The sequence below is a fragment of the Sylvia atricapilla genome, chromosome 3, assembly GCF_009819655.1.
Source record: "Sylvia atricapilla isolate bSylAtr1 chromosome 3, bSylAtr1.pri, whole genome shotgun sequence".
In the NCBI taxonomy this organism is placed as follows: domain Eukaryota; kingdom Metazoa; phylum Chordata; class Aves; order Passeriformes; family Sylviidae; genus Sylvia; species Sylvia atricapilla.
Genome location: NC_089142.1, coordinates 95,977,742 through 96,001,728, shown reverse-complemented (window position 1 = coordinate 96,001,728; position 23,987 = coordinate 95,977,742). Strand labels below are relative to the sequence as shown.

At 36.8% G+C, this 23,987-nt stretch overlaps 1 protein-coding gene across 1 annotated transcript in view; it reads right to left on the bottom strand.

Moving 5' to 3' along the window:
* Window positions 1-23,987, bottom strand: part of DISP1 (dispatched RND transporter family member 1) — an 85,662-nt gene that overhangs the window by 4,763 nt on the left and 56,912 nt on the right. The window contains exons 3-7 of the mRNA XM_066316253.1: window positions 10,454-10,483; window positions 7,277-7,400; window positions 6,105-6,232; window positions 5,573-5,670; window positions 3,372-3,469 (exon numbers count right to left, since the gene is read on the bottom strand). Of these exons, the coding sequence (XP_066172350.1) occupies window positions 3,372-3,469; window positions 5,573-5,670; window positions 6,105-6,232; window positions 7,277-7,400; window positions 10,454-10,483 (478 nt within the window). The remainder of the gene's footprint in view (window positions 1-3,371; window positions 3,470-5,572; window positions 5,671-6,104; window positions 6,233-7,276; window positions 7,401-10,453; window positions 10,484-23,987) is intronic.

The window sequence follows — 23,987 nt, the reverse complement described above, 5'->3', positions numbered from 1 at the left end:
TGATCTGAAAGAAACCACTCAGCCTCTTTTTTTCTTTTTTTTCTTCAGCAGAATGGCTTATTATTAGCAATCCTTCAAAATGCAGACCATAAAATACACTTGAGGATTCTCTCAGCAGTTATAAAAGCTTTAATATGGACCAAATTTTGTCAACCTGTTTCTGAACAATAACACACTGGCACTCCAAAAAAACAGGATAATTCACATTTGATTGTTTCCAGATAAAAACACTCACACATGCAAACTCAGGAAAAACTGAACAACCTACTAAATAAAAGGAAGCACTGGAATAGCATATCTGTGTTTTTCATGGCACATCTCCAGGTTAGTCCTATGAGGATATAATAGGCAAACTGGGAGGAAAGGATTGTATTGTCTTCTCTATGTATTCAGGTTCAAGATGGGACAATGAGATTTATATACTGTTCTTCTACACTTGCTGCAGGCCATAAACATTCACTGGCAAAGTAACTGCTGCCAAAGATAAAGTAACATGAGCTGGCAGCTGGAAATTAGAAAGTAAAATACAAAACTTAGCTCCTGATAGCTCATTAAAATACTACATAAAATTTTAATAAATTGCAGCATTAGGCTTTGTTGGTGATCCAAAGGAACTGGAAAGGTCATTCTGGTGTTTCCAGACCTGGGCTGCCACTGGCACCACTTTAATTTATTTTGGAGCAAGTAAGGAAACGAAAACTGTGCAACCTGCACGCATCTGTGGGCAGATTTGCCCAAATGGCTCTCTGCAGTGACACAGAATCACAAATCCACTACTTTGGGGAAGCAGCCTAAAGACATAATACACAGTCATTAAAGTTTATAAAATAACTGTTTACAGTTTATTGGGAAAACATTCTGCAATTAACAGGTGAAAAAAAAAAAACCCAAAAAACCTCTTCTTATCCAAGTAGTAAAAAAATTAGAACACCTCCTTTAACTATTTTGTATATAAAGTTTCCATGAAGATTATAGGACTAGCATATGCTAAACAGCTGCAGGGTAAAGCCCCTAAGTGTCAGTAAAATCTATAGTTAAACTAGTTACAAGCAGATGGGAATACAATTAATACACAGAGGATATGCTGTTAGTTCCATGCTAAAGCCAATACTAGTTGGTGCTGATATCCTGCTTATCATCAGAAAAATATATAAATTCTAAGGCTTGCATTCTCAGCAAGCAGTGCCTGATTTTTCTGTCTTTGAATACAGAAAGTTTCACCACTTAATTCAACAGAAATGTGGCCCTAAACAAACATGAACTCAAAACCAAAAATAAGTACAGCCAGGAAAGAGTCTGTAAGACCAGAAGGTCACCAAAGTCATGGATTTTCTGTTATGGCTGCAGTGCAAGCCAACATCCTCTCCCTCTCTAGGGACTGGCTGCTAACAGAACTCAACATTCAGAAGTGGGACATAGCACAGCACTTTGTGAGTTCTAATTAGTGTTAGAAGTACTTAAAAATGGCTAGAAAATGTTAAAATAATTAAAAATGCTATTTGGAAGTAACAAGCATTTTAAAAAGAAACTATAAAAAAACTTCATCCCTTCTGAGCCCTAAGTATCTAATTTTTATAATAAATTTACATGCACAGACCAGCAAAAATAGCAAAACTTAACCACACTCATTTGTTTTCTGCACTAACGAGCTAAAAATCAATGCTGCTACCATGATGCACTGTTGTTCTGCTCAACTGAGGTGTTCAGTTACTTTATTCCTAAGTAATTTACAAATAAAGATCTACAAAAACATTATTTACAACAATATTCTTTATAAATATCTACACAACTGTGGGTGTAGATGATGCAGCAAATACCTTATTCTCTCTAGTGCTCTTATTTCAAAGGAAGAGCTGGTTTTATGGGGCTTGTTTGTTGTAGTAAAGTAGTTTCATCCTTCCCTCAGAAAGTATAGCAGTATTTGATATAATACATTTTTATCAAGGTGAGCAGATGCGGAGGAACAAAAGAAAAAAATTCTCAGGAGTAATGCAATCATTACAGAGACATTCTTCAGAGGTAATTAACTGTCTTCTGTTAAACAGAATGATGTTTTTTAATTCAGGCTGCATTGCTTTGCAATGATCTACACTACCTGGGCTTTACCTGCATCAGCTGCCTGTGTGACTAAACTACAGTTAAATGCACAGATTAGCATCTCCTCCCTCAGTCTCAATTTTTACCCTTGTTAAAGGTTATCCTCCTCTGGCTCTCCTGATTGAACTGGTGATTCATTCAAAACTGAGCTGAGCTGCTTTAGATCCTGTACTCTTCTCACCTGGTCCATTCTGATTGCAAGAGATAAGGGATAAAACCACATGAGCCATCCTGTCAATATAATCATCTCTGATGGGGAAAAAAGGTACATTGCACCAGCCTGTGAGGACAAAACCCACTTCCACCAAGGGAGGCCAACCAGGACAAAAAGCCTGTCAGCACACTACCAAGGAAGATTCATTATACAGTGTTCCACTATAGCTCAACACTTTAATCCAGCAGATGATGGTCGCTGTAGAAAAAACAGTCTGGGAATTTGCTAAATTAATACAGTTATCTAATAGGAAACAATCAATCTAAAAATGAATTCCTCATTAAATAAATGAGAAATATTAATTAAGTTGTCTAGGATTATTTTTGTTTTGGAGAAGAGCAAGATGGAAATAATTTGTTCAGTATTAACAGATGAAAAGTATATTGCCTCATTTCCATGCAAAGTCATCAGTGCGTGAACCAAAAGTTCATGGTTAACCAGAGGTTCAAAGAAGCTCACTCCAGCAAATGACAAGCTTATATTTTACAGATAAAGTAAAGTTTGAAGAGAAAATTAGTATTACTCTTCAAGTATCATTATCCACATCTAATTAACTGGGCTAGCTAGTGTTCTAGCTATTTTACCTAAGTTCCTTTGCTGTCCATTTGGCAACCTACTCTAAACTATCAAAAAAGTTAATTTGAGTGATCCACTGGGTGCCAGAGAAAACTGCATGTACTATGAGATTATAGCTAGTTCACCTGGAGGTGAAAACACAAGAAAAATCAATTATTTGCTGGGACCCAAGAACAAAACTCTGTGGAATAATATTCTGTGAGGAAACACAGAGTAAAAGTTAAGATAGTCCTTTCCTGAAGAAACCCACTTCTGCCCCATTCTGGATGCAATTAGTAGAAAAGTCAAAGAAATTCCCCAATATATACCTGACCTCCAAATTGAAAGTTGTTTTTCAACTGCATGTACATGCTGACTGACCATGTGACAGGAGCTGAATCACATAAAGTCCTCTCATATGCTACTGGATGGCAGTGGGCAGCAAAACAAAGTTTCAAATGCATGCTCTGTATCTGCAAGTGAAACAAATGTCATACTGACTTACCCTCAAGTTGTCTACATTGCACATTGACTTAATTGCATTCAAATTCCATAAATTCTCTCCTTCTGTTGATGTAAACACCACTCGTGAATAGCGATCACCTGAAATTACAGAAGGGGGTTTTCACTGCTTGTTTGGGTGGGTCTGGTATCAAAGGCTGAGGCAAAATCCCACTGCTCAAATGACACACATGAAATCTTTGTCCAGTCATGGGAATTCACCTCCTTTTCAAGATGAGCTGTTTATCTGTAAGACTCACTCCACATGAAAGTTTCCATTTCCTGAAAGTGCTTATAGTAAATATGGCATCTTCAATACTACATACCACTCAGAAGCTCTACAGACTTCTATTCAAACAAAATATCTTCTAAAATATGACAAACAAATAAAAATCAAAAGATCTAATCAGCAAACTATGAAATTCTTGGCACAGCATAATGGCAGTACACTGATAATAGTAATCAAAGGCTGATTTAGTAAGTCATTTGGGAATATAAATAATAATTATAAAGCTGTTTCTACAAAAATGTTTTTGCTTTAGAAGAAAATGACTGCAGTGGAAATTGTTGTGATATCCTGGAGGCCATTTTCAAGAATTCCACAGTTCAGACACATGGAGCTTAAATTACAAATTAAATCACATTTATCAGAAGACAGATTTAGGAAAGGAAATAATTACTTAGTGGCAGTGAGATCTGTCTGCAGAGCTCAGAAGGGAAACAAATATGCAAACGCAAATATATAGCACTGCTTAACACAGTATGATACTTGGGTTAACAAACATTATCACATTAATTAAATACTCCAAAAACCCAAAAGGCTGAATTTTTCCCACTGCTGCGAAGCTGCAGAATTTTTGCCTTCCACAAGGCTGCAATGAAAAGACTCAGGGGCAGTGCTTCATGATCTCCAACCATGTTTTAGGATCAAAGGAACTGAAACCTACAAGTCCTGGAGCAAACAAAGAAAGATACCAGGAATGACAAAAGTGGGTCAAGAGGAAATCAACTGTTTCCTTTACATAATGGACTGGCAAATTTTCCCATAGAAATGCAATTCCTTCATGACTGTCATGACTGTCACAACTGAGACTATGCAGAAACAGCAGAGGAAAGGAGAGTGAGACTGTGCAGAACAGCAGCCTGGATAAGAGGAGTTAATTCTGCTCCAAGTTAATGCTCAGCAGAGTACCAAGGACATTTCCTCTCCCTTACTCATGATATGCACAGTCTAATTTGGTTCTGTTCACAGGAGCAGAAATTATGACCTTGCTCCCACCCTCTTACTTAGATATAAGACCATACTGTAATAGAACAAAAAGAGTAAAAATCTGTTCTTCACCCCGGTTTTCCCTGGTCATTGCTCTTCTAGACCAAGTAATCTAAACAAATAATTTCACAATTGGTTTTTTGTGCTCTGTTATCAGTCCTCACATGTGGAAGTAGCCACAAAAGAGCTCAGGTCCTTCTATGAATAGAGGCAAGAGCTACATCTCTCTGTCAGAACAGGACTTATCAAAGTTCTGCAGTGCCTTGTAAAAAGTCAAAAGACTTTGTCTCTTTTGTCCTCTGGTTTAACTTAGCTTCTTAAGCCTACAGTGCTTTAAGGTGAGGATATTTTATTTTGGTTTCTGTCTCTTTGAGAGGGATGTTTTCTTTGTTGGATTTTTTGGTGTGTATTTTCTTTTCTGTAAACAAACCCCTACATTCTGTACAAAACATAACTGGTGGATGCCTTTAGGACATATGCAGAAAAAGGATTTTGATTTAGGTTTTTTAGAATTAAGTTAATGGCACAGACAAAACACAACTTCTTCCCAAATGTGAATTAAGGAGTACATCTCTAGCTACACACAAAACACTGATTTTAGAACATTCAGTACTACCAAGAACTAATAAAATCCCTTACAGGAAATGGTAACAGTCAAAGGAAGCACTTCAAGCAAATACAGTTTATTCTGAGGAAGAGCCAATAGAATAGAACCAATAAGGCAAATCTTTAAATAATTTTGAAAGTGACTTTGAAACATTTCAGCCCAGTTCTATCAAGATTTCTGCATGAAGAAAGGAAGTGTTTATTGTGTGTATATATTAAGTTAAAAAAAAAAAAAATCTTCCTAATATGGCATACAATATGCAGAAGAGTTCAGAAAACTCTGACCTGTCAGAAGTTTTTAGGTTTTCTTGTATAATTTCTCCACTTACTTGGAATATCACAGAAAAAGGTATCCTTGTGGAAGTTCCAGTCTGCTTGCCTCTTCTCTCTCTCATAGTGATCATCTGACCATCTGTCATCTTGATGACTAAACCAGAATAAAGAATTTTACTTTACTTTAGCAAAGAAACTATTAAAAGAAGCACCATCCAAACAAGTCACACAGCTTAACAGCTCTTACACATGAGAAAACATATTTTTACCAATCTGATTTTGGTATACAAAACCCAAAATAATAATTTCATTTTTTCTTTAAATTAAAAGACTTCAAATTGAAAGGAAATTGAGTCCAGTACCAAAAATATCCACAGAGAAAAGTAAAATCATACATTTTTTAAAAAAGCTTGCAATGGGAAATATCTAATCTGATATGAAAGGCCTTAAGAACTGTAGAATACTAGATTCTGTATTTACTGAAATCAGTGGCAGTATATATATTAACTTCAGAGGGTACTGGTGAAAGCACGATACAGATACAAAACCACCAATAAAACAAAATGCATTTTTACTAAAAAGCCTTACCTTTTAGCTTGCTCATCTGCATATTTGAAAGGATAGTTTGCAAGTGTTGCTTTGTATCCTGTGTTTTTCACCATGTTGTTCCATGTGACCAGTCTCTGTCCTATGGCTGTCCCTCTGGGTTCAAAACCCTAAAGGGAGAGAAGCACAAAATTCCATTAATGCTTTTCATTCCACAGCTCATACAGGAGAGTGGAAACACGATCAAAGTGATGGATAGTTTTCATTATGAAGCATAATTACTCCAGGAACCTACTTTTAGAGGTAAAATGCTTTATGACAAGTCAGACAAAATAATGACCCGATGCACAGAGTGACAAGGGATTAAGAATTCTTGCATGTCCTACTGCTCTCCCTGAGAAGACATGATGATTTAGTCCCATCAAATGTTCAACACTTGGTTTTCAGAGGAAGTTCTTCATTCTACAAAGTCTTCTTCTGTACCTCCATTATCACTCTTTATTGATTAAATATGATTAAAAACTGTCAAGTATTTCTTGTCTGTTTCTCCAAGAATAAGGCAAATATTTAAATCATTTTGGAAGTGACTTTGAAACAATTTTAACAACTTTGCTGTTTTCAAGAAATATCCATTACATAGAGATATGTACAGATACACATACTATACTATAGATACCAATAACTTACAGGAGCAGTTTATTTTTGAGGGTAATAATTAAATGCCATATTTCCAACAAAAATCCTGAAAGCTACTCATACTTAAGACAATTTGTGAAAAGTAAAAAATGAGTGCAATACTGAATAGAATCTGATAAAAATTACTTTTAGCCTTTCAATATGGCTATCCCTTCATTCCCAGAAGGCCCTCAGAATCTGCTCTCCTTTAACAGATCCTGGCCTTTATTCTTTGAAACCTGATTTAGAACGTGGTACAGAGTGTGCTGTACATCTAAAACTGAGATGAATTTACATTATTCAATCTGAAGCAGTTCTGTTGAAGGAGACATGACCTTAGCAAAATGCAGAGGGAATGGAAACTAGTGGGTAACATCTGATGGCAACTGCAGGTTTGTACTATCATTTCCTGCTCTAGTCTCAAGATTTAATACCGTATCAATTGCTGCACTTGCATTTGCTGTTTAATGGTTCCACTGGAAAAAAGCAGCAAACAAAAAATACTTGTTTGACAGTACAACTGATTGATACTGACTTACCAGCAGTGGATCAGAGAAGTCTGGGAGATCTGGAACTAATATTCCCACGAGTGCACACACCACAATGAGCACAGTGCACATGCCCAGGACCACCACGGGCCAGTCGGCGATGAGCGCGGCGTAGCTGCGGGAGAGGAGCAGGGAGACGGCTACAGCAACGAAAGCTGCACACAGAACAAAGCCATCCTTCTCTAAAGAGCTTTTCAGATCACACTATTCTTTTTCCCCAAGATTCTGACAAAAATGCAAGCTTATCCATGACTGTGAACCACTAGAAAAAGATGCTTTGTCAAAAATTTAATGAGAGGAAACATCACTACTTGGGCTTTTTTAAGCTTAAGCATTTTAAAGAAGAAAATATCCAAGAAAGAAAAAGATCTGTTTTAAAGTAGAACTCAAAGAAAACATTTCCTCTCTTTTTAAAATAGTCATTAATAATATTCAAAACCTACATAGTAATGATCCAGGAAACCTGTAGTTCAAAGATGCAAGAGGGCTGGCGACATGACATATAAACTAACCAACATTAACTATCTAGTGTTACAGCATAAGATCCATCCTTGGATTTTAACACCTAGTTAATTCTAAATTTTATGAGTGGAAGAATTGTTACATGCAAACTGAATTTTTTTTTTAATATTTTTATTTTTCTTAATTCAAGAGAAATGTTCAGAAAATTAAGTGAAATCAAGAAATCTTAACTTCTAAATGATTTTTCTTACAATAAAGACTTGAATTCATAGAGTTTACATTTCAAAAGCAACACTGTCTAATACTGGGTGTAAAGAGAGTATAGGAAGTCCCATAAAAGCATTAGAAAAGTAATTACAGGCTATGAATCCTTCTATATGAATGGTCTCTGTACACATTAAATACTGATCAAGAAGATCTCCACTCTTATTTTCTCCTCAACTTGCAGCCAGCATAACATGAAAATTTATAGCAGAGAGCTCCTTTACTTATTTCTACTGTCATAAAAGATAATAGCCCTTTTTCAGTTTTAAGAGCAACTTGCTAAATAATCACAATACAATTATCAGCTCGACTGAAATTTTCTGTCCTGCTGCTAAGAAGGGACTGATTGTCCATCTCCCCACTCCAGCAGTGGGTTCCCAGGGTTCTGATTGCAAAATCAATGGCATAAGCAAGCTTATTCCTGTTTTTCCATAGCATGTGGAAATAGGCACCTGTAGGGGTCTAAGTAAAGCTTTGAGGAGCAAGGAAATCCAAAGCACTGGGTGTTTCTCCATTTCCCATTAAGTAAACATGGAGTAAGTCTGACATGCTCACATAAGAGGTTAATTAGCAAAAGCTTGACAAGCAATCTGAAGTCAAAGTTTTCATTAAAGTCAATCACAAAGGGGCAGCTTGCCAAATGAGCAATTGTACGAAGTAGAAGTGAAGGGAAGTAAATGACCTAATAGAATTTTCCTATTTATAGGACTAAATGTTTTTCTAAACACCAAGCTAGACTGACTAGCCATTACAGACATTTGCTCTGAAGTCGTAAAAGTTATACCCACAAGATTTATTTTCCTATTCATCACTAGTGCCAGATTTACCACTCTGACATGTTGTCTCTACAGTTCCACTCTCAGCTGAGCGCTCTTAAACTGGGTAAATTCTTTCAGCTGTAAAAGAAACTCTGTCCTAAGTGTTTAATGTGATAATAAGCCACATACAGAGAACAGTGAAGTGCTTGTTTACACCTGCAAATTTCTCCTTTCTTTTATCACATACTGAAATTCTGATAAGCAAAGCTGACCTGGGCTGACAAAAGGACTGACCACCCTATTTTTAATTTTACCTGAGTATCATGTAGTGCTGCTGAGGGCTCTAGCTCCAACCAAGTTGCCTAAAAACAGCCTCAACCCCAACCCACAGCACATGGCTAAAGAGATGGCAGGGTTTTTTATTTCTTACCTGTTAAAAAGCTATAAAAGTAATTAAGCATTACTTAAAAATGCTTTAAGTAATTCAAAATGCTTAGGAGATACAGCAATTCAATCTATATTTAGCATCACTAAAAGCACCACTTCTATCAAGCAATTTGTCTTTGGACAAGACCTCAGATGTTTTCTTCAAACGGAGAAGGTAAAAAAGAGAATGTTGAGGTTCTTTTCCTATTTTAAGCATTATATATGACTAGTGACAAACTTTTCAATTCAGCTTCTATATACAGACGTCCTCAGGTTCAAGCACTCCCCAGGCTCATATGGAGACAGAAAGGTACCACAGTTTCTCTATTGTAAAAAGGTCACTATGAACAACAGATATTTGTGTGACCCTAATCATATCAACACACAGATTTCTGTAACTCAAAACAGACACTTAAACAAAGAGGCTTGCTCTTTACAGAAAGGAAATCTTAAAGATGGATTGTATTTTTAATGTATTTTCACTTGGGATGGTTTCTTGTTGCCATTCTGATGCAGTGACAGTTTTAGAAAGACTGCTCTGTTATTTCCTCTGACCCTGCCATGCTACAGCCTATACAATCCAAACACAATGTTCTAGACAGCATGGGGGTTTTGGAGGAATTAAAAACTACAATGGTGAAATTTTCTGAACTTGCCTGTCAGGTTTGTTTGTCACTATTGATGATACAACCAAGCTACTTCTCAGAGCAACCCTTAATCAAAAAAGTACTGAGGCATGGAGTATGCAGGCACAGATTGTAATAAAAATGCCCTAAAATAGTTGGAAAACAAGAAACATTGAAATCTGCACAGATTTTAAAATTCTGGCCTAATATTACTGAGGAGACTGCTTTTCTGTCTGTAAAAAGAGCCTGAGTTTGGATATCCTGCATGTTCTCTCCCCTTCCTGCTCCCCCGGGATTCACAGATGTGTTATTAGGGATGTTAAAAAACTTGGCCCTGGCTCCTTGTTTCAGTGTTTATTTAGGGACCCACTGTAGATCAATTCTTCTAAATGTTGTTTGACCTTGCTGATACTATCTGCCTCCCTGGTTTCCCATGGCAGCTGCAGACATTTACTTACTACCCACTGAAGAAAAGAAGAAATACTTTTAACATTTGATTTAATTTGAATGTTTATTATTTTCTTGGAATATTCTTTATTCTTGCTTTGTATGGGGAATAACGGCTTTGCCATCACCTCATCTACCACCTAAATAATTCCACAAACCTCAGCCATGACAGCACTGATCCTTACCTTTTCGGTAACTTGAATGGTCTGGCTGGTCTGAAAGAAGAGAAAAAACAGAGTAGTTGAGAATGCATGAAATATGCATGCACACACCAATTTGTTTAATTATTCTCATACACGGGTAAGCAAATAAATTACAAAAATCAGATATTTTAGGATATGAATTATTTTGAAAGGCCCACAATCATATTCAATTGAGTCTTTGCAAACAAGTAGTTCAGAGAATAATTACAGCTACAGACAGCTGGGTTTTCAAAAGTGGAATTTTATGCAGCTGATTTTTGGGATTACTATTCCAGAGGGTTTTCCAGCTTTCAACAAGAGACCAAATAAACTAACATGATAAAAATTCAATACTATTGAACATCATGACAAAGTTTGCATAAGATGGAAACAGACAACCACAACACCATGTTCTGACTGTAATTCACAAAAGTTCATAGTTGTCCTTTGTAATTTCATTAAAAAATTATTTTGGCCATAAATTCTGTCTTGCCATATTACATTAAGTAGAATGACACAGGATACATCTATAAAATATTTTTATGCAAGTTTTTGTTGCTTCTTAAAAATCTAATATAAAGTATATTATTTTGAAGAGGAGATAGCAAACCCAAGTGAAAATTATTCTTATCTAACACCATTCAGTGGGCACTTCAATTTCTTAGCTACTGGATCAGTAACATTCACATAAATTTCACTTAAAAAAAACTTCATGAAGAATCTGCAAATCACTTCAAGAATGTGACATAAAATCACTCTGAACTTGTGATCATGCAACAGCTTCAGTTATGTTATGGATTCGATTTACCACCAAGGACACATTTAATACTACTTCTTTTTAAAAGTATAGAAAGCACTGAGTTAAGAAGCAGGTACTTGCATAAAATAGATCTCTAAGTAACATCAGCTGAGGTTGCCAAAACCATAGGTTTGTATGCTTTCACACACAAATAAACAGTTCAAACTTCAGACTCTCCAAGATTTTCGGAAAAACATAATCCACCAAATAGAAATGAAATTTGCAATTCTTCAAAGTAGTAAGAGTTGTTTACTACTACACAGTATTAAGATTTGCTCCTTTCAGCCATGAGGAATTTGGAGAAAAGAAAAATAACCAATTTGCAGTTGCAGAGTAACTCAAGGATTAAGGAAAGGTATAGACAAAGATTGTCTGTTGAATGTAGCCACAAAAGATTAAATTTATGAAGTGTCACCAACCTTCAGACTAAGTGCACAAATCTGACTTCTAGAGGGACTGAACATACCCAATTTTCCAACTGATGCTAAAAACTTCTGGTAGCATTACAACAGACTCACCAGCAGCCAGAATGTAGAGAAACCCAACTGAAATGATTCTGAAATTACTTTACACAGTAAATTCCTAGAGGCTGAAAAGAAGTTGTGGCAGGCTTGGGGGACTGCACGTTGTCTGATCTACAGCCTCAACCACAAAACCAATCTTTCCCAACTCAGGCTAGAATGGAGGATCAGAAATCAGGTACTGAAGTCAAAACTCATTCAACGTGAATTTGAAGTGAGCAGTAACAGGATTCTGGATGAAGAGAAATGCTTAAACAGACAGTCCCTTTCATGAACCAAGGCAGAGCACACGCTGAACCTGCCTTCATGACTGTATGGAAAAGGGGGCAAAGCCACAGTGTTGAGAATAACATTTTTTTTAACTGCAGCATAGATGCTTGGGTTTACAGATGACAGAGAAATATAAACAGACATATTAGTGGGGTGATTCAAAGATGAGTTTCTAGCTTTCATTTGTAAAGATCTGTATTTCCATATATATTCAGTCACTTGTTTTTGTCTGTGCCATAATGGGCTCTGCTATGAGTAACAGTATCAGACAGTGCTTTGGCACAAGGAGAGCCACCCAACGACAATGATTAGTACAGGCTTTGTATTTATGCTGACTTTATGTATAAAGGTTTCTATGACAATTCCAGTCTATATTAGCAGATGAAACTGTTTTCTTCTGCATGGGGACAACTTCAAAATGAAATTTGCCTAATTTGGTTTACACAAAGTGGGTAAAAATACCAACACAATCATTCCTCATCCTCCCCCTGTCCCATCAAAACCAAACTACATTTCCCTCTGTTTCCTCCACCTGCAAAATATATTCAGTGCTGAACAAATGATGATGATTAAGTTCTTCAAAGTTAAGGAGGGTTAAAGGTCACACCTGCTATCAAACTGTTTTGTTTTGAAAAGCATGCACTGAAAAAACCTGGGTACACCCGGGTGAATTCCAGCAGCGTAACCAATCCCTTGCAGCTGTTGTGATGACTCTATTATATTGGTCAATAGGAAAAGCTATCCCTGAAAACTATGCCCCAAAATTCTTTAGTTATGCTCCAAAATACAGAAACGCATGGCAAAACCAGACCCTTCCCACTTAATTAATGTTGCTGTATCTAATTTTTGAAGTATTAGACTTTCATTGAGTCAGTTTAAATAACACCATCAGCCTCCAAAAAAAAAAGTGCGGACAAAAGAGTCCTCATCAGTTTTCATGAGAAAGAAATGGTGAATTCCACTCTCTTGCTGGGACAAAAGCCAAGCTGATCTGTGTATTAAATTACCTTTGTACTTGGTTCTCACAAGTCTGATAGGAAAAAAGTGACAATCACAGTTGTTTGTGGCAAGACCAGCACTACCAAGTTACTGCACAAACTGCAGTCACTGATCAAAATCTAATAAACACTTTGCACCAAGAGGGGAAAAGGGAAAGAGGAAGAAAAGGACCAGGCTCTGTTCTAGCACAATTTACTGCGAGTGTCAGCCCCTGCTCAACACATGCTTTGCTTCATCCTGTCCTTTCCTAGTGGCAAGTTTTCCCTAAACATCACACAATTAAGAAATACATAAAGAAAAGATAAACAGATTGGTTAACACCCCCAGATGTTTCTCAGTATGAAATGTATTTTCAATGCGCAGCATGCTTCTGTGTAACATGCTGAAGAGGAGGAATGGTGTCTCTAAAAAGGGCTGCTATAATATCAGCAATATCAGTTTACTCCAGGAAATAACTGAGTATCAGGAGGATTGATCAGCTTTGGATTGAACTACTACAGCTCTAATTATTCAGCTTTCCAGCCTAAATTAGCACTTAACCTCAGTGTTTCTACCAGTACTTTGAACAGTGAGGTAGTAGAAAACATTTGTTCCTTTGTGTACAAACCTACTCAAATAGCAGCAGTTCACAGGTATAAAAAAATATGATTGTTTTTCCTATTTTTCAGTCTGAGAAAGACAATGACCAATATTTGAGCTTCCTGGAGGGGAACACGCTGTGCCACATGGCAACATTCTGACTTTGGAAGTTCTCAGGGAAGCCAAAGTCTCCTTTTGACTACAGCACTGAATGCGTTTTCTCATGGAAGTTAACAGGGTACACCAGAGAGGGGAGTTTGGTCCTAGTTTCAAGCATCACACTGGAAAAAAAGCTTTTGGAAATCCTATGTATTATTAAATCTAGTCCATAACCTTTAAGTCACTTGGACATCTCATGGCACAAAGCAGTATTTCAAAACATGTTCCTGAGCATGGACTTAATAAAAACACGATGGCTGATTTAATTCATATGCAGTGTGTTTTATTCCTCCAATGCATTTCAGGGAAATACAAACCTGAATGTGTCAGAAGACAGTAAAAGTATCTAGATATTCCAAGACATTCTTTTTCAGGCTTTCTTCACAAACCTCATTTGTGAGAAAGATATCAATGTAAGGAACCCTTTGGCCTCACACACCCCCAAGTAATGAATCAATGCTTGCTGCTTCCTTAGTGGGTGTAAGAAACCCTGCAGAATGCAGCCATGAAACAGAAAATTAGGAAAATAGGCTGTGTTTTGCAGCATACTTCGAAGAGTTTTCTAGCTGTTGTGAAGCACCCATCATTTCAAAAAAGTGTTAAAAAGGCAGCTTTCAATAACCTAAGAGCTGAAAGAGGTATTAATATGATTTTAAATAGGAACATTCCTGCTTACTCTGAAAGTAACATTGGTTGGGTTTTTTCTTGAGTCAGTTAAAAAGCATCAACACATTCCAAATTACATGCTGGTACTAACTTATCCAAACATTACCTTCCTAAAATTCCTACTAAAATTCTGGATATTGCCCTTGCTAAACATTTGATTTCTGATTTATGGAAATACACTTAGCTGCAATTAATTTCTATTTTACCATGTGCAGATCCAGAGACTAGAACTTGGATATAGAAGGGCTTTTCCTCTATTTTTCCTTGGAGAAACAAGCCAGTTAGACTTTAAGCTGAAATTAATGCCTGCCAGCCTGACAAGGGGCAGCACAAAGGCACTGCCTGTGATTGTGCCCTATTTTTAGGTGTAAGGAAACAACAAACAACACTGGATAAATGTGAAACTGTCAGTGGGGGTGCTTCTCCTCTGCTTCATTCCTGGGGGACAGGAGCTAAGGGAGGCAGAAGCTGGTCTCCCAGCAATGATAACCATAATTTTGGTGCTGAGCCACACAAAAATTTGAAAATAAATGTACAGCTTACTGATATTTACCATAAAGGATTTACAGTATAGAATCATGGAATATCCTGAGATGGAAGGAAATCATGAGGATCACTGAAGTTCAACTTCTGGCCCTGCACAGCACATCAGATTCATTTTGCACTCTTGTTTTCACTTAAAGATTCACTGGAGTCAAAAATGGTAGGCTGCAATAAATAGCTGCATTTACTGAAGGGGAAAAAAAAAACCAAAAAAAAAACCCTCTCCTGTCCAAGGATTATGAGGTGTTTAACCTCAATGCTTTACTTTGCCAGGGGGAAACTATTCCCTTTGTTGCTAGATCTGGTTACCAGAAGTGATAAAACATAGCTTTTTATCATTATTATACTCCTGGATAAGCTAAATCCCTGCAGGATAGAATGAGATATGCATCATATTGTACATTCCCCACAGAACATACAATACAAACTAAATCCCTGCACAGGAAGAAAAGCCTCATGTTTTCAGAATGTCATTGACCCAAGAGAACAATTTGAATTGCTCCTAAATATCAAGCTAGCTTTTGCTGTTATATCAGATATAACACCTATGTGCTTTATCACTTTAACAATCACTCAGACAACAAATCCAAAAGATTAAGTTGCCAAAAAGGTTTTTATAAGCCTCCCAATTTAATTTTTTTGCTATGATGAGCAGTTCTCCACTATTTTAATCATGAACTCTTAGATGTTTTTTAAACACGCAGTGTTCATTGTATTTGTCTGCTCTTAGCTTTACTTGATTACATCTCTAAGGAACAGGACAACTCACAGCAAAATATAGACTGTAAAGGAGATAGGGAATTCAGTTTTCTGGTAAGTTGTTTTTTTAAGGTTTTATTAAAAGCAAGAAGAATGAAACTAATTTTCATGGGTTTCTTCCCCACATAAAATATCAAGGAATAATCCAAAAGGATTTTATATTTTTTAATGTCTACATTAGCAGGGTGAAATGATCTGAAACTAAGTGCCATTTCATCCCATTAAAATGTGTGAAATGTCAATGTTGCAGCTTTTCTTAATGTTGTACACATGACTATTCTTTTGCTTAAAATTAAGCAAAATGCAACTTAGCAGACACTATTTGGCAACTGTATTACAGATGTCAATTCACGTTTTTACAGCTGAGACATCAAGCTTTATAGTAGTTCATATCTGCTTTTCCTGTGTTCTTAGCTACCTCTTCAATTCCAACTGAGCATCTGCTCTATTTTCACAGATAGGAGCAAATAAGATTACCTTTCTGTGAGGAAAGCAATTGTAAGGAAGGTGTTAACAATAAAATCATTGTCTGAGTGATTCTTGCTCTGATTTAAGTTTAGCATAAAAGCTATATTGTAAAGCTAAAGTAAGCTTTACTGACCTACAACATGCCCACTGGATAAAACCCCATAGCCAGCATTTCACTCGCTTCCTTTCTGCTATGAAATCAATATTAGACTTCATTAACATATTTTGCAGAAATAACAGGGAGTTTTGACATCTTCCATGGACAAATTTCTGACAACAGGGAAATATGTTTCCATCAAGGCACCAGAGATGGGGAAAAGTAATTCAATCCTATTAGCATCCTAAATATGTGTATTTTCATTATGAAGTTTAGTAACAGTACTAAGGAATGTCCTAGGAAGATGGGTTGAGGACTTTGGACTTGTCTAATTTGGAGAAAATTAAGTTAAGCAGTGCCCTCATTGCTCTCTACAGCTCCTTGAGGCAGTGAAGAGGTGATCTCTTTTCCCTGGGATCCAGTGCTGGGACACGCAGGAATAGTTCAAAGCTGAGCCAGGGGATGTTTAGACTGCACATTTCTTTATCTAGAAGGTGGTCAAACACCTGACCAGAACCTCCTCAGGAAGGGTTGATGTCCCTGTCAGTGTTCAAGAGGCATTTGGACAATGCCTTCAACAAGGTGCTTTAACTGGGTCAGCTCTGAATGTTCAGGTAGTTGGGTCAGGTCATCCTTGCAGGTCCCTTCCAACTGAAATAATCTATTTTATCCTAAGCCTGTATAACTCATTACATGCTAAAATTAAAACTTCTATAAATTTATAACATACAAGTGATTTGAAACTGAAAGGGTCCTATTATAATCATCTCCAAGGCCGAGGGGATTGTTGGGTTTTTCCCTCTCTCCTTTTCCTCACTGCTCCATAGGGATTTGTCCATATAAGAGCCCAGGATTTACTGACCAAGTCTTCAGTTTAAGGTTCCTTAGAAACCCATTCTTGAAATACTGACTTCTAATGTCTTTCCACTTTCATCTTCACACATCTGACTAAATATTATCAACCACTAGGAAAGCTGGTTCTTTTCCTTTATGGCACCTACTTGGTTCACATGTCTTAAAAAGGATTAAATCATCTCCGTAGGAAAATCTGAGAGCATATAAAGGAGCCAAGTCATACTGACCCTCCAAACACTTTTCTTGTATTCTTCTTTCCCTAAACTTTTCTCCAAGGAGTGTAGCCACTTTTAAACACTGCTCCAAACCTGTCAATAAGAAGATTGCCATCAAGCATACTTCAACAGGATTCTCTCTGCTTTAAATGGCAAAGTTTATACACAATTTAAAGTATACAATTCTTCAAAAGGTTTAATTGAAGCTATATATATATTCCTTAAACTTCTGAAGCACTGAAGGCAGGACCACATAGAGAATTGCCTGGCAAATTAAACAAAAGTTCTGAACTATTAAAGGAAAAAAAAAAAAAAAAAAAAAAAAAAAAAAAAAAAAAAAAAAAAAAAAAAGAAGCTTAGTAAAATACCACCATGAATCATTATTTGAAAACAAGCCAACAGCTAATTTGGAGCAGACTAATATTATTTCAAGATCCTTCACAAGTCTAAAACCATTAGTCTTTTCTCTTTTCTTGGTAATTACAGTGAAATTAATAGATATGTTCTGGGATTTAAATGATGACTAGAGTAGTTTTCAACATTTTTACTGGCACAAAGTCCCTTCCTTAGAAATATTTTATTTCAAAGCTGGTTTTATTACACTTCCCAGTTGAATGGAGCAACACAAGGTCATGGCCACATCTTGTATTTCTCTGGCAGACAGGAAATTAACATGACCCAAGAAATCACAACATACACAGACGAAAAACCCCATCTCACAGTACCAATGAGAATGAGACTGTCCAAGAGTGCCTATTTTTATGATGGTATCTCTCACACAGGCTGAAGTGCATGTTCTTATAGGCATTATGACTGACATTAAGCACATGGAAGTTTGACTCTGGAGTAGGGAGACTTGGAGTGTCATAAATCACACCTCAACTGGTACATGCTTCAGTCTTCCTTCCTGTGCAGAAACAAAACTCTGTGATTTTAAGTCACCAGGGGGTTCGTTTTGCTCTCAGAAAACCCCCTTTGACTAGAGAGCTTTCTTAAAGATAGAATAAAAGCATTTACAATTTCTCCAAATTACTCATCTAACTATGAGGACAAATATAGGTTTTATATTTCTGCATATTTATTCTCTTGCAGCAAATGAAAATACTGCTACTTAAGATCTTTGTTCTAAATTTAGTCAAGTATTTCTCTTCAGCATTGAATTCCTGTTCCAATAGCTGTAAATTTAGTAATTTAGAACGCCATAACTTCTAAATGATATAAAACAAATGTGTATTAAACACAATTAATATATATGTAAAAGGATTTAATATGTAATTGCACAAAGAAGGCTCTTTAGTTTTTGCTAGTGCTAATGAAAACTTGTACATATATAATGCAACATTATCTTCTGGATCTTCTGACACGAAATTTGTTTTGTATGCTCAGTAACAAGCAAGCAAAAAAAGGAAATATTTACTGAACACTTAAGGTTTCCAGTATTGTGTCTAAGACCCCGAAAAAGCGCTCTAGGATTGAACAGACTATAAAACAGATTTAATATAATCAAAGCTGTTCAGCCAAACGTTTGTACAAGTCTATCCATTTGACAGAACTAACTAAACATCCTACAAACTGGAAATGTAACATAAGAATTTTGAGGCAAGGTATCCCATTAATATGCTAGAAAATATGGGAGAAGTGGCAGAAGTGATGCAAGTAAGCTTTTCCAGTCCAGTACATAAATCTATTTATGATTTTACTAGAAAAGAACTAAAACGCACCCTCATTTGCACATAGTGAGGCTAAGCTGTATGAAATATCATCAGGATTTCTACCTGTTACTTCCCTTACCTCCACTGATCTGTTAGTGGTACCATCTTATTTCTATTTTGCATTGATAGTCCAGGCTTTAAGAGATTTCTTTATTCAGTAGAATCTCACTGCAATTTTTGTGTAGCAAAATCAGTGCCAAATTGCTCAGGTATCCTCTGTATTTCCCTCTTGCACTGTGTGTGGGGTTTTGCTTTGTTGTGCTGTTCAAGCACCACTGACCAATTAAAAGCATGCACATCAATCATTACTCACTAGGATGTGAAGACAACACTGAAAGATCAGAGAAGAACAAGTGATTTTGGAAGGAGTTAGAGACAATGATGGCAACTCATAAAGAGCTTTCTAAAGGTGATGTTGATCATTCTGCACTTTCCCCTGTCAGAAGGAAGACTCAAAACTTTTAAGCAGGAATATGCAAATTCTTCAAAACCCATCTCTTAAAGAGTGATGAAAACCAGGTCATGCATAGTTTGGACTGTTGTTTGTTGTCTGGTGTGTCTTATTCACATCTGAAGTTTACTACAATCTCCTACTAAATTAAAAAATATATGAAAACAACTACACAGCATCAAAACATTCCAGCAAACAGACATAATTTTGGATGTTGTGGGTTCTTTCTAAGTGTACATAAATGCTCAGTTTTAAAAGTCATCTCAAACCCCACACCAATTAGTCCTTTTCCAGAAGGAGCACAGCTGATGCTGGTTTTCCAGTCAATTTAGTACAAAAGAGAGGAACCGTGTTTTTTACGGTTTCCCTCCCATTATCAGCTTTACATCTTCTAAAGACAGCAGTTCAAAGGCCCAGCAGATTGCTGGTTATGAGTGAGCTCTTCTGTTGTTCAGGGAAAGGTGAGGGATACAGGGCACGGGAAATTCATCCTCAAGCACACACAGGACCTGAATTCCCTAAGGAGCAGAACCTGCACGGCAAAATAGAGCCAGGCTGGTACTCAGCTGCACTCAGAACAAAGCATGAACCTCCCAAGCACCACCTTCCAATGGCAAAAAGGCTTGATTCCAAACAACCTGAAGTCTAGACAAACACTAATGTTTAATTAGGACAATTAAAAAGCCTGCAAAAATCCCTTAGACAGCCCAGAATGACAGGGGTTGTTTTAAGTGTACTTAATACTTTCTTAGTCATGCTATTTTTAATTTGGTCACCACCAAATTATAAATGGCATTTTTATTTGTATTCTTATGTCTGTGTGTCAGCCCTTTGCTTTGAGCTCCAGAAAGTGCAGCAAGTTGTTTGCACAGCCAACAATGCACAACATTTATTACGGGAAGAGTACATGAATTAATAAAACCAGAATAAAACTTTAAAGGTATCACTCAGAGATCATGCAAGACTAAAATAAAAATGTGTGACAATGAAGCAGCACAGCTCAAACCAGACTGACACGAAAAATTATTTCAAAGAAAGAAAATGGACCAGTTCATTTGGTCACAGGGACAACCAACTTCTCCACATGTGCACAACAGAGAATCCCACATTTGGACTCGGATGCATGAGACAGCTTCACATTCCTTTTCTTTTTTCCCAACTATATCAAAATCCCAAGTATGCCATTGGGTTGTTAATGCTTCATAATAAGAGAGGAGAACTCCTATTTTGGCATAGAAGAAATGGCTTAAATGAGAATAGAGAATTTGTATTGTTTCAGGAACTCCTGATCTATAGCATGAACCAAAAGATCTGCAACACTCTGAGCACTGAATGGAACGATGGTAAGAGCTTTTGCCTTTTAGTTGCTAAAGGCTGATAAAACATTTCAAAAATCCCACTTGCAGAAACCTGACCAAAAAGGTTTCCTCTTAAAGATTCCTATTTTTAATCTTCCTAGGGGAAGGCAGAAAGGCCCCCTTATTAATTTTTAAATCATTATGTGCATATGTATTTTGTACAAAAGACATTAGTATACAATTCATATAAAAACTGAAACCAAAAATATCTTTTAATGCATCAAATAAAGCAGAAGCTAACAACTTTCAAAATAGGATAGGCTGTTAAAAAAGCTCAGTGGAAAAAATTTTGTGAACAGTTCATGTTGCTGAAATGAGGGTATTTGAAAATATTTCATACACATGTATACACAAAATCAGCTCTGCAAGCCATGCAGAATGTACTAGATAACAATTATCCTTTTCCTGGAATCAAACAGGGAACTGTTTCATAACAAAGTCTTGTTATTAAGATTGGTATTTGGCAAACATTCCCCTGCTTTTTGAAAAAACAGGAGATTTTTATTTTTTCTGGTCCTAATCCTTATGCCAAATAACTAGAAGAAAAAATCTTAAATGGGTAACACACAGCTGTAGTGTTCTATCCTCACTTCACAGCTTTTTCATTTTTATAGAGTTTTGTTTTAAAGTATTAAATAAAGTGTAAGTATTCATGTGTATTTGCAGTACTGTTTGAACAGTGTGTGGCACAGAACTCTGAGACACAGCAGAACCTAGAATCCCAGAACCACCACATAAATCTGCAATGCCAAAACACTTCAAAAGAAGGTTTAAATCTAACTGAAAGCAAGATGTACAATAAGTCTGGATGCTTCACCAGTTTCCTGACGCTGTTTTTTGCTTTCATTAGAATATAAATTGGTCTAGCAAGCAAAAATCTTGAATCCAGCAATTTAAACTAACTAAGCTTTGGGAGCTAAAACCTCCAAAGTAGGCTGGTGGAGGATGAGGAACAATTCTTAAATTTTAGCCTAAGTAAGGATTCTGTAGGGCTTTAAACAGATTTTGGTTTTCTGTTCCAGCTTGAGATGATTGCATGATCATGGAGAGATCAACCCATATATCCTTTCAGCCTTTTCTCTTTTTTTTTTCCCCCAGATAATTCAGACGCTTTTCAGAACAGTTTTCCTAACTTGTCTGCTTTAGTCAAAAGCATTAACAGTATAGTCTAAAGAAGTAAATAACAGTGGGTGACACAAAGCAGGTTCACCCTGAGCCAAGAGTGCTTGTTTGAATTTATTGGTTTGATACTGTGAAAGTGCAAGCACTGCACACACTGGCAGTCTGGAGCACTTTCCTTAGCAGCAGCACCAGCATTTCCTTCACAGCTCCCTGACCTCTTCTGCCCTACCTTTTGTCTCTGAGTCCACAGCCCTAAGTTTTCTAAATTTTATCACCAGAGAGATTCCAGCAGAGTTGGAATCAAGATGAACAAGCATACAGGTAGCCTTTAACTGGTGTTTCCCCACTAAAAACTTCCCGTACGTGTCTGAGGGAAGCAATCCAATTTGGTACCAGAGATATAGCCAAGGTATTCCATGCCTTCCACAACCCTGAGATGACTTCTTGAATGATCTCCACACATCCTTCCTCTTCCTCTCCTATTTACATGCATACATTCCTATATGAAGAAGAGGTTTTGAAAAATACCAGGAAAGATTGTAAGAGTTTTCTGGCTTTTTAAAAATAGTATTATTTAGTTCTCCTAGAGAACTATGCAACTGTCCACTGTTTATTTTACCCTCCTTTCATCCCACTGAGCATGCTACTGGGCTGCACAGTTTTACTTTTCCCTCGGGACTCCTAACTCTAGTGCTTCCAGTCGTTATGAATCAATCTCCATGCTTCTTTCACAGCCTTATTTGGTTGGTTTTCCCCATTTCTACTCCACCCTGGTGAAGGCTGCTGATGACTACAAGAAGCAGGTGGGAGCACAGGAGGGGCAGTAGCTACATATCTTCCAGTGTGTCTAAGCCCCCAGGTTTCTTGAGATTTGTAAGCACATTCCAACAAAAAGGGATACTTCAGCATGAGCTCTGCAAAGGGGCAGGGTAGGGAAAAAAAATACAACAGTACTGAAGACAATTAAATGTGCCGTGCTCCTACACAGGTAAATTTAGAAATGGTTAGAAAGCAAATCAAACCCCCAGATAAGTGCATTCTGATATGGATAGATGGACAGAATTTCCCTGGGAATGTTTGTGTGGTCAAGATAATATGGCCACTGAAAAGAAGAGGTATGAACACGATTACATGAGCTACTTCTTAAATATGTGCACAAAATAACACAAGAAACTTTACTCAAGATCTTCCAACCTCAGAAAAGCATCTAAAAATCATCAGAATCATTACGACCAAATGTTGAGCTCTTTTACCAACTTTTACAGTAGAATTTTTTACCATGATCATGCTGCAAAACATCAACCACTAAAAATATTTTCTTTATGCTACAGAACTTTTTCCCCAACCTAAAAAAGTTAACAGTCGTCCAGATGCTCAAGACACGGTGGACACATGACATTTCCATGTAATTTAGTTAAACTTCAAAGCTGAACCCTCTACAAAATTCCAGATTCAGCCAGCTTTAAGAGGACAGGACAAGTGTGGCATTATTTCAATCTGTCTTTACTCACTTCAATCTGCAATGATATACCAGAGCCACATTCTTGTAATATTAGGTCACTGACAAATGTTAAGCCTTGGGCTTCAAAACCTGACACAACCTGTTGTGCTGAAACAATTGGTTACCTGCCCAGAGCTGTAAGCATCAGTGATACAGCCTGCAAAGAGTGTTCACCCTGCTCTATTTAATCACAACTTTTCTCCCTTCTTAAAATTATAACAATATTTGAATGCATTTTTTTAATAATAGAAAGACGCTAAATTAAGCACAGTTTGACTACATATTGAATTTAACTAATGTATTGTATGAGAACCTGCATTTTAAATAACCCTTTTAAAACATGCACATTTTATAAAGCTGGATGATTTCCAATGAACCTTGTAATAAAAATACCGGGAGAAGAAGCTGCTGTGCAGATTATAAGCTCAAATTGCAATAAAATTAAGAGTGTGGAACAATGATC